At 43.2% G+C, this 11,856-nt stretch overlaps 2 protein-coding genes across 3 annotated transcripts in view; one reads left to right on the forward strand and one right to left on the reverse strand.

The window, feature by feature from the left end:
* The window catches only part of CENPP (centromere protein P), a 273,851-nt gene that overhangs the window by 170,854 nt on the left and 91,141 nt on the right, over window positions 1–11,856 (forward strand). The window lies entirely within an intron of this gene.
* The window catches only part of ECM2 (extracellular matrix protein 2), a 43,786-nt gene continuing 34,838 nt past the window's right edge, over window positions 2,909–11,856 (reverse strand). For both annotated transcript variants that reach the window (XM_027765526.1, XM_006161456.3), the window contains exons 8-10: window positions 10,328–10,467; window positions 8,860–9,186; window positions 2,909–3,585 (exon numbers count right to left, since the gene is read on the reverse strand). In XM_027765526.1, coding sequence (XP_027621327.1) covers window positions 3,417–3,585; window positions 8,860–9,186; window positions 10,328–10,467 — 636 coding nt within the window. In that variant the 3' untranslated portion in view covers window positions 2,909–3,416. The remainder of the gene's footprint in view (window positions 3,586–8,859; window positions 9,187–10,327; window positions 10,468–11,856) is intronic.

The following is an 11,856-nucleotide window of genomic DNA, read 5'->3' on the forward strand; positions in this document are numbered from 1 at the left end:
TTGCAACTATATGTGCGTGCTGTGTAATTTCATATTGATTATGTCCCATATCATGTCACATATGTCTTTTGTTACCCTCCATCTAAGTGCGTCAATTCAGGGAAACCATTTTGCCTAAGAATGATACTAAACACAAAGGATGGTACTAGTAAAAATTAGGGGTTTACCCTTTAGCTGTATGCTTATAACCCATGGTTTCAATTTTCATTCTTGCTAAATCTAAAGTAAACTTAAAACAAGTTTTATCATAATTTATTAGCACTTCCAAGTGAATGTAAAGGTTTGCCCTGTAGGTATTACTAAATGGTTATGGAAACAAGTGAATGGGACTCCTCATCCCTCGAGGGCCTGTGCCAACCAGGGCTGTGGTGCCTGTACAGCTTCCAGCTGCACGGTGCAGGGAGTGGGTTTTCCATTGTAATGAAAACTGAACACAGTCAGTCAGCTAGAGGAGTAATTAGCTCTGACATACTAAGGACAACTCCTGAGACGTGCTCGAGCTGTTTGACGATGCCAGCTCAAGGAGACATTCCGACACCTTCCACCCTGCTGCAGCACCAGCCACACCGCGCACCCAGACAGTGAACGTCACCTGCCTAGCCTGGACCCTGTATGAACAGCAATCTGCTCAGGCTTCCCAGACCCACAGAGAGGCAGTTGGTCCAGCAGGGGTACAGACATCAGCGTGATGGATGCAGGCTAAGGTCAGACCGCACTGCCGCCTTCCTGTCACTTCCGTATGCCATCACCTCGCCACGCTGGGCCTCAACATTGTAACCTACCTACCCATAGGGAGGTCTGTGTGTCCACAGTGCTGTCCCTTTCTTGTAGAAAGAGCATTTGCCGACCACTGGGACCCAAGGGTGCCAGTTCTGTTGACCCACCTTACTCCGTCTGAGCTCCCTTTGACACTAATTTTGTTTATGGCTTGTATCACTTTAAGCCATTTATGTTGATGCATTTAAATCCACACAGTAGGAAGTATTGTACAGGGCTCTTGTTAAACTGATATATAATTTTTTCTTCTTGTTTTTACCTGCCTCTTAAATTCAACATGACCAGTTTAAATTAGCAATGCACCTGCTTTCCTAAACAGATTATGAATCTCAATTTTTGTTCTAAGATTCTATTTCTGTTCTTAATCACCTGCTCTGCTTCTTTGACCCTGAGTCTAACATCAGATTTAAGAGAATCTAGAAATGGGATCAGAAATAATATTAGCTCAAATGGAGTGAGTTCAGCATTCACACCTTGAATAAGTTACCCATGAAATTGCCCAATGTGGATGAATACCCTGCCTCCTCCGTTTCACATGCGGTCCTGGGATAGAAAGTACTGCTGGTGTGCACCGTCGCTGCCCCAGGTGCTTCCTGCCCCTCGCTAGTTCTCACAGTAGCACTGCAGAGTGGGATGTATGTGATGGTCCCTAGGGCCATGAGGATACTGTTATAGAAAAATACCTGATACTGTTAGAGAAAAATTAGAGTAGCCTGCCAGCAAGGCTGAGACTGGAGCCAAGTTCCTTAGTTGGGTGTTTTTCCAAGTCACGAAACTGAGACGAACAAAGAAGTCTGCAGTATTTCTCTTTGTGCCTTACAAATGATTATTTTTTTTTTGGAGAGGTTTCTGCTATTGGGCACATATGCTCACCAGAGAGAGACAGAGACAGAAAGCAAGAAATCACCCCCCAGGGAAGATGGCCACATCACAATCCCTTCTCCTCCATTCTCCTCTCGGGATCTTGTCTCCTCCATTCTCCTCTCGGGATCTCGCGCGCACACACACACACACACACACACACACACACCCGGCATGAATTTAAGCCACTAGGTCCAGAACTTGAACTATGATCGACTGCATGGGAATCCAGTGACATAGCCATTATGCTAACTGCTGGTTCCCATTACAAATGATTTTAGCAACACAGGGGTAAAAGGTCATTATGTAATGCAGATTTTGTTTTTTTTTTTTTGAAGAGGTTTTTGCTATAGGGCGTGTGTGCTCGCCAGACAGACAGAGAGAGACAGAGAGACAGAAAGCAAGAAATCACCCCCCAGGGGGGATGGCCACGCCGCAATTCCTTCTCCTCCTTTCTCTTCTCAAGATCTTGGGCACGCACGCACACACGCCTGGCATGAGTTTAAGCCACTGGGTCCAGGACTCGAACCGCGGTCGACTATGTGGGAGTCCAGCAACATAGCCATTATGCTAACTGCTGGTCCCTTGTAATGCAGATTTTAATATGTGGTTTTGTGGTAGGGCCAGTACATAGTTGTCACTTGATAGCTTTATGTTTCGTTGAACTGAAAATGGTGCATTTCAGTTAAAGCGAAGGAGATGGTGCTGACTGTGGCCAGGGAACGAAGATTCATGTTAGGTTGAGATTTACAACATAGTAAGAAAAATTAATTTATATTTTTAGCAAACTCCACTGCTTTCCAGAAAATTTTTTAATCTTGAATAAAGAATAATGAAGATGATCATAAAATACTCTTTAAGAAATGAATTTTTAGACTTACAAAAAAGTTTCAAGAGTAAAGAATTCACATACCGTTTTCTGATGGCTTTCCTAATGTTAGCGGGAAATCAGCATTACAGTGGTGGTCTAATGTCACACATGCAATTAATAAAGGGAAGTAAAGCTAACTCAGTGCTTAACATACATTTGTACCAATAATTACAGCTGGAGTTCTTACCGAAAAGTAACACGTTGCCTTTTTTTTTTTTTTTTTTTTTGAAGAGGTTTTTGCTATAGGGCGTGTGTGCTCGCCAGACAGACAGAGAGAGACAGAGAGACAGAAAGCAAGAAATCACCCTCCAAGGGGTATGGCCACACTGCAATCCCTTCTCCTCCATTCTCCTCTCGGGATCTTTGACACGCATGCACACATGCCCGGCATGAGTTTAAGCCACCAGGTCCGAGACTCAAACTGCGGTCAACTACATGGGGGAGTCCAGTGACATAACCATTACACCAACCACCAGTCCCATTATTGCTTTAACAGAATAATAACACCAGTTTATAAATTCTGGGCTTTTTTCCTGCCAGTACACTCCTTGGTCTGAAGCCATAATAGATCATTTTAAAAAGGACTGAGCAAATTCTCAACCTACAGAAGGACTCAGGTTGATGGTAGAGAATATACTTGTGCCAGAGTCCCTGTGCCTAGGTAAGCCTGTATAACCTATCCTGGTGAGAGAGCTTCTTTTCATAGGTGGGACACTGGAGGTTCTCACTTTGCCAGGACTCCTGGGACACACCTCGTAGGTGCACTTCTGGTTGTTCACGTGTGGGTTGGTGAATCAGACTGGCGAGCATAATGACACTAAGTATAACGGGATTATCAATGGCCAATGCTGCTGCTGTCCAGATAGGAGCGAAATGCATCAGTATAAATGGCAAAGGAAACTTGGGATTACTTGATTTTTTGTGGTGTAAGAACGATACTTGAATATGATCTTATGCATGAAAATGCATAGGGTGAGATTTCTCTAGTTTTAATGTAGTTGTTTTCCAGGTGAAGATGTTCCAGAGTCGAGTCACTATCCTCTTGAGCATTGCAGATTTGTTCTGGGAGGACATTCCTGAGGAAAAAATAGACATGCAAGTCACACACAGGCCAACTGCTAGTTGCCTTTATAATCGAGGAGTTGAGTTTTACGTTTGTTAAAAACAAAACAAAACAAAGTGAAACAACTTATATTCTTAAAATAAAGTCGGGGTCCTTTTCTCATACTATACACCAGAGCAAATTCCAGCTCCACAGCCTGGTAGTAATGCATGGCTCAAGAGGAGCCTGATCCCAGGTGGTGAGCCCCTGATCCAATAGGCTGAAGTCCTGGGGTAACCAGGATCAGGGCACGGCCAGCCCCTGTGGGGAATGCTTCTCTCTCTCTCTCCCCCTCTCCCTCTCCCGCTCCCACTCTGTCTCATTCACTCACTTTCTCGCACATCCTGTGTGAAGAATAAAGAAAACAATTTTTTTAATAAATTTTTAAAAGATCTAAATATGAAAAAAAAAAAAGCTAGCACATTGTCTCATCTAGAGAGTGGGGAATTTGTGATTCAAAAAGCAGAAGCACTAAAAGAAAAGATTAATAAATTGACTGCAGATCTTTTTTTTTTAAGTGAGAGTTCAAAGACATGTGACAGGGACAGCCCCATAGTGTGTGGTGGTCTTGCATGGCCAACCACAGTTCTAATTCCAGCCCTGGCAGCTGGGAAACACTCTGGACCTGTGCGTGTGTCCCCCACATCCTCACAGGACAGCTGGAGGAATGGGAAATGGGGATTGCAACGTGGCCAGGCACCCTTGGAGGGTACTTTCTCTATGTCTCTCTCGTGCACAAATTCTCTTGCAGTAAAATTTTTAAAAATGTAAATGACATTATCATTTGTGTCATTCTGTGACATTTCAGTCACAGAAAAGGGGTTATATATAAAGACCTCCAAAAAATATAGGAGGAAAATGGAAATGAGAAAGAAAGATAAAAATACCTGGATTATCCGTTTAAAGGAGCATAAATGAAGATGATGCATAAACATGAAAATATACTTATTTCATTCATCATTAAAACTCACAAATTGACACCTTATTAGCATACAAAATCTCATTTGTTAGATTTGCCAGAAATATTCAGAAGTCCATCTACACATTCTGATGGTGAGTCTGGGAGGATCTTCAAAAGGAATGCAAAATGGCGTGATAGAGAGTGGGGAATTTGTGATTCAAAAAGCAGAAGCACTAAAAGAAAAGATTAATAAATTGACTGCAGATCTTTTTTTTTTAAGTGAGAGTTCAAAGACATGTGACAGGGACAGCCCCATAGTGTGTGGTGGTCTTGCATGGCCAACCACAGTTCTAATTCCAGCCCTGGCAGCTGGGAAACACTCTGGACCTGTGCGTGTGTCCCCCACATCCTCACAGGACAGCTGGAGGAATGGGAAATGGGGATTGCAACGTGGCCAGGCACCCTTGGAGGGTACTTTCTCTATGTCTCTCTCGTGCACAAATTCTCTTGCAGTAAAATTTTTAAAAATGTAAATGACATTATCATTTGTGTCATTCTGTGACATTTCAGTCACAGAAAAGGGGTTATATATAAAGACCTCCAAAAAATATAGGAGGAAAATGGAAATGAGAAAGAAAGATAAAAATACCTGGATTATCCGTTTAAAGGAGCATAAATGAAGATGATGCATAAACATGAAAATATACTTATTTCATTCATCATTAAAACTCACAAATTGACACCTTATTAGCATACAAAATCTCATTTGTTAGATTTGCCAGAAATATTCAGAAGTCCATCTACACATTCTGATGGTGAGTCTGGGAGGATCTTCAAAAGGAATGCAAAATGGCGTGACCCTAATGGAAAGGAATTTGGCACTATCTAGCAAAATTACATAAGTATTTTCAGCCAGCAATCCTGCATCTATGAATCCATCCCAAAGTGAAACTAAAAAATACAAAGACATTTGCACTTAGCTATGCACTGTGGCATTATCTGTAGTGATAAAAGAATGGAAACCATGAAATAAGGAACTAATGGAATAAAATACGGCACATTGACATAATAGAATACTGATCCATTATAAAAAGGAAAGAGGAAATTATATACTGATATGCAGTGGCATATGTATTATAGTGATCATTTTAAAAAGCAAAGAGTAGGAAAATTATATACCATACATATATGTGCAGAGGAAAATCCTCCTTTTGTATAAAAATTTCTATAATTGTAGGAGACTATATATTATATATAATATATATATATACACACACACACACATATATATATTAGTGCATATATATATTATATATAATTGTAGGAGACTATATATTATATATATTAGTGCATATATTAATATATATTGCAAAATATAAATACTAGAATGATAAAGCATAAATTAATAAAAAATTTAACTGTGTAGATAAATGAGATAGGGTATAAAGGACAAGCATAAAAGCAAGACTTCTCTACTACACTTTGTTATACAGTTTTGACTTTGGAATTATATAAATATTTTACATAGTCAAATATATTAATTTTAAAAGAATAAATAGTTCCTAAAAAAAAAAAAGCCTAACAACTTTACCTGAATATTAAGTTGTTGACATTGCTACAGAGGAGTTCAGATATCTATTGTGTGTGTGTATATATATATATATGTATATATTCTTAGTCGAACATATTCTAAAGACAAATAGAGCTATCAAATAATTGCACACTTAATTTAAAGCTTTTTTTTTTTTTTTGGAGAGGTTTTTGCTATAGGGCGCGTGCTCTCGCCAGACAGACAGAGACAGAGAGACAGAAAGCAGGAAATCACCCCCCCAGGGGGGATGGCCATGCCGCAATCCCTTCTCCTCCATTCTCCTCTTGGGATCTTGGGCACGCACACACACGCACCCAGTGTGAGTTTAAGCCACCGGGTCCAGGATGCGAACCGTGGTCGACTACATGGGAGTCCAGCAACATAGCCATTACGCTAGCTGCTGGTCCCTTAATTTAAAGCTTTTGTTAGTAGTACTAATAATGGTGTCGTTTTGAAGCTTTTCTATATTATAACATAATAAAAGTAAGTTAATTTGTTGGGAACATAGATTTTTAGTGTATGAAAAAAAAAAGTTTTGAACAAAAGGAATTAAATAAATACAGTGTTAAATCTGAATTTGGAAGGTCAGCATGAACTCCTATTTTTTCTTTTCAAAAGATGGAAACTTCTGGGCAGTTCACTGAAAGACCAGCAACTGAAGCAGCAGAACAACTGAGAGGAGCTCGTCCGGGTGTCCACGTGGGGCTTCTAAGTCCTTTTCCCCAAAGAGAGCAGCACCATTGGTAGAAGGGCAGGAGGGAGTGCAGAGTGAGCCTGGGGACTGCGTGGACCCAAAAGCTTGAATTATTATTTCATTAGGGGTAACAAAATAATGGATTTCTGTTTTTGTCATCTTTTCTTTCTTTCTTTCTTTTTTTTTTTTTGGAGAGGAGCAAGTGAGCAGTCCCAGGATACTGGTGCCAGTTACCAAAGGGCTGCTACTGGCCAGAAGTTGGCATTTAAGAATAATGACTGCAACCAGTCCAAAAAATAGGAATATATCAAGGCATACCACACATCTCTTCAGGTAGAGAGAAAATGCCAAAGCAAAGTGTTAGTGCAAGAATGTTTAGGTACCATTTTCTCTGATGGGCAGTTTCAAGGGAGGGGCCGAGCATTTTTCCTTCAGAAAACAAGAGCAGCCCTAGTTGATGAGCTAAGTTCTTTACAGAGGAATGCCACCTAGTAAGCATGAAAAGATGACAAGGGACCAGCACTTGGCGTAATGGCTATGTCACTGGACTCCCATGTAGTCAACCACGGTTCGAATCTCAGACCTGGTGGCTAAAACTCATGCCAGGCGCATGTGTATGTGTGCCTAAGATCCTAAGAGGATGAATGGAGGAGAAGGGATTGTGGCGTGGACCTCCCCCCAGGAGATGATTTCTCACTTTCTATCTCTCCGTATCTCTCCGTCTTTCTGGCGAGCACACACACTCTATAGCAAAAAACCTCTCCAAAAAAAAAAAAAATAGAGAGAGAAAGCAAAGATGACAAAAATAGAAATTCATTATTTTGTTACCCCCGATGAAATAATAATTCAAGCAATAATCATCTGTAGGTGAAACCATAGGTCCAGTGATGGAGTTGAGCATTTATAATGGAGGTAGCAGGCTGTGAACATGAAATCCACTGGTAAATTTTGGCATTGTTAGAAGCTGGACAGAAATTCTGTGCCTTCTGATCTGACTCTATGAAGCATATAGAGTGACACATGAAGTATTTTTGCCAAAATCGTTTGAATTTTATAAAACCTTTCTCACTCCTTCTTCTCCCCCCAGTGCTTTCAAAACCTGATGATTTCTCTGATTTTTTTAGGTGTCTAGTTTGTTTGGAGATTTAGAAATGAGGAGAGAGTAAGGAGCATAATCCCAGCAAAGAACAGCAGAGCTCAGTCCCTGCCCCCTCACTGCCAGGGAGGGCGACTGCAGTGGCAGTGACCAGGTGAGATCCCAGGATCTGTGTGCTGTCAAGTGGGCTAGACACCACATATAGAAAAAGTTGTCCCCAAAAGTGAGAAACCTTGAGTCTCAGAAAATGTATTCATAACTTATGGATTCAGAATTTTGCCCTCCGAAAAATCTAGATAGAAGCAGTCCTAATTTTAGCATAGCATAGGTTTTGTGCTCTGCAGATGAGGTTATTTTAATTACACGAGGAGGGAGTAATAGCATATTTCTTTTAATAATTCCTTATGTGGGAGGACCAGCAGTTAGCATAATGGCTATGTTGCTGGACTCCCATGTAGTCGACCGTGGTTCGAGTCCTGGACCTGGTGGCTTAAACTCACACCGGGCACATGTGCGTGCATGCCCAAGATCCCGAAAGGAGATTGGAGGAGAAGGGATTGCGGCGTGGCCATCCCCCGTGGGGAGTGATTTCTCACTTTCTGGCAAGCGCACACACCCTGTAGCAAAAACCTCTCCAAAAAAATAAAATAATTCCTTATGTGGGAACTCTTCAGCGTGGTCTTTTTATTACCTTATCTGAAACTGTCTGTAAGGTTCTAGGTAGCATATGATAATATTCTATATCAAAATAGTTTTACTGTGGGAATTTGCAAACACGTAATAAAACCCTCATGTACTTATCACCCAGCTCCAACAACTATTGGCATTTGTCAGTCTTGTTTAATCTGACTCTTTGGCACTTTTTTTCTTTGGAGTAAATCTCAGGATCATGTCATGGTTGGTTGTTTTAATTACATATTTTGTCAACCACAATTTAAACTGATACTTGAAAAAGCCAGAAGTTACCTTATCTTATTGTTGTTCAGTCTCAAAAAGTGTAGTGCTTTCATTTCTTCTATGCCCGGTGGTATAGATTTTAGGTCATTGTGATCCAGAAATAACTCCCTCAGAGAATGATACGCCCCATAGAAAGAGACGAGGTCCACGCCGTCATCAGAGAGTTTGTTAAATGACAGGTACAAGTACTCCAGGCCTGGCTCCATGTGGCCGAACACGTAGCCAGGGATCCGTTCGATCTGGTTGCCCACAAGCACGAGGTGCAGCAGGGCCTTGGGCAGGTAGGAGGGGACGTGGTAGAGCTTGTTGTAGGAGAGATCTATGGACTCGAGATGTCTGCAGTGAAAGAAATGCGAGTGGGGTGGGGAGCGTCAGGGCAGTGACCATCAAAGCCTGCTCTAGGTCTTGGCAAGTCCCATCCTGGTGCTTCTCACTTGTCCTACAAGCACCAGATTTGCAGTCATCACTGCAATGCCAGCTCGCCATGGAGCTGGCCGCCAGCCCCTACTCTGGGGCCAAACTGTTATGCCAGAAGTGAAGTCTGGGAGCGCCAGCTTCATCAAACCACCTCCCCCTAAAGTCGTTCCTGGTTCCTGCAGAAAATTGTTTGGAGTTCTGGTTTTCGGGATTCGGATTTTTACTTTGCTGTTTGTTCCTCCTCCCCACTTCACCACCCCCCTATTGGGTTCCACATTTGGTTTGATGACCTGGCACACCTCGGGATTGGAGTAAGACTGAGGGATCTCGAAAATCTTGTTAAGTGGCGCAAAGATCTGAGACTGTGGTGTCCTCACCTGAAGCTCCTGCCCCACCCTGCCTGTCTGTCACCTGAAGACTCGGGCACCCTCTTGTCTCACATGCAGCTGTCCCCAGTGGGCACCAAAAGGCCTTTTCAGCCCTCTCCACTCTACTTCAAGCGAGACACATCCCAGGCCATGCTGCTCAAGTATGTCATCCAGGACACACGGGCCGGATGGGGTGGGCTGTGCCACTGGGGTCACTCCCGTCACTGAGTCCTGTCCAGGAAGGCAGTCTGCTCTCTGCCTCCTCAGCTGGCCAAGCGTTTTTCAGTCATTTTGCAGTACTCACGAGGAAGAAAAAGTTTGCAGAAAAAATGGCAGAGCAGTGTTAGAGGACAGGCCTGGGCTCGTGAGCCTGGTGAGGGGGGATCGGCCCATCTCCTCCCCACCCTGTGCAGGGACTTAACTCACACCTCTGATGACCTGTGAGGTAGCAGAGCTGGGGGTCATCTACCACTGTGGTCAGACCTGAGGGCCCGGTGAGCTCAGTGCTGTCCCACAGGGGTGTCCCTGAGGCAGAGGGTGGGACACTCTAGGGGGGTGGGGCAGGACTCCTGAGAAAGGAGTCTTATTTTTGGAGGGAGGGACAGTCACCACCCTTGCTCATCCCATTCCCAACTTTCCATCCTCTGTAAAAGGGAAAACAGTCTCAGAAAGGTGAGTGTGGCACGACTTACTCCTGGTGTATCCACGCCAGAGGAGCAATCCTACTCTCCTCTATCTTGTTGTGACGCAGAACGACCACAGTGATCTTTCTCGTGTGATTGAAACAGATCTCAGTTATTTCCTCGATTTGGTTATGTTCTAGGTGTAGTTCCTATAAATAAAAGAAAAATGCTGTTACTGTTCTTCCTTGTGTGCTAGTTGTATGTTTGGTCCCGCAGACACTGAGACAGAAACCTTCATTTTTCTCTCTAGTGCTGTACAGAGAGTCTTTTCCCGCTCTGTCAAGCAGCCTATGCTCATAGGTTGCTCAGTTTTGGAATTGGTGACATAGATGTACTATCTGGCATGGTGATGGAATCGAATGAGCTTTACTGGATCCTTTTTGGCTGTAATATGTTACAAGATACAGTGTGCCATGACAGTTACATAATGTTCCACTTTATAAAACCTATTCACAGAAACTATTTCATTTGGTCTTCAAAACTCTAGCAAGCACTTAGAAATGATTACTCTCTTGAACCAGTGGAGATTCCCTGGCTTGGAAAGACAGCACCTCGCACACTCGCCCTGGCCCCCATCGCTGAGTGAGAGGCCCCATCGGCCCCATTGGAGTGAGGCACGCTCCAGGCCATCCAGCCTCCCAGTGCCCCATGTGGTCTTTCTGGGTCCTTGGTTTTTACACTTGGCTGTACTGGAATTATTTCAATTGACTTGTAGTTAAATGTCATCAAGAGCCTTAATTTAAGGTCAGTGTAACGTTTGCTAGAACTAGTGCTAGGGTTGTAAGAGCTAGTGCCTTCAGGTTAAGCCTAACTGGTATTAGGGAGTCTTTCACTGAAGAATCTGGATCATACAATTCTCCTTGTTCTGTTGGAATTCAGAACTAGAACTGGCAGACATCTTCAGTGTAACTTTGTATTTCTACTTTGGGAACACCCTCCTCTTTTCAGTTAGTTTGGATATTTGCTAAAAATGAGTAAAGTAGCTTTTTGCTTTCCCTCATGTGCTTTGGGCAAGCAAAACCAGTGGCTCCGAGACGTGGTCATATGTCAGGTCATCTTCTCAGCTTTTCTCAGATATTCTCACTTTTGCAGTCCTCCTGCCTAAGCCTCCCAGCTTGACGGTGTACCGTGACGTTATGTAAAATGGGCACTGCTGGCACCTGCCCCCACACCCAGCCAGCAGGGAGTTGCCAGGCAGCCTCCAGCTGAGGGCCTTCCTGACTCAGCCTCCCTGATTCTGGAATTATAGGCACATACCATCTTTCACTTGGAGCAGGAATTGAACCCGGGCCTCCTATGTGGTCCAATCTGCAGTGCAGTGTCCTAGCAGCATACCCACCATGGCTGGGTTCTTGAAAGCTCTGGAAGTGTAAATTCCATTGTAATGTTTCCCCAGTAAGAGACTAGTCCATGAAGTCCTGGCATGCCTAGCTGTGCAAGGCAGCTGCAGCTGTGGGAAGGGTGAGCGACATAGTCTTCGGGACATATAGGTGAGGCAAGCCTGTGGCAGGGACCTCTGAAGGATTGCCTATCTGGCA

The sequence above is a fragment of the Tupaia chinensis genome, unplaced genomic scaffold (genome assembly GCF_000334495.1).
Source record: "Tupaia chinensis unplaced genomic scaffold, TupChi_1.0 Scaffold138619_1, whole genome shotgun sequence".
Taxonomy (NCBI): domain Eukaryota; kingdom Metazoa; phylum Chordata; class Mammalia; order Scandentia; family Tupaiidae; genus Tupaia; species Tupaia belangeri.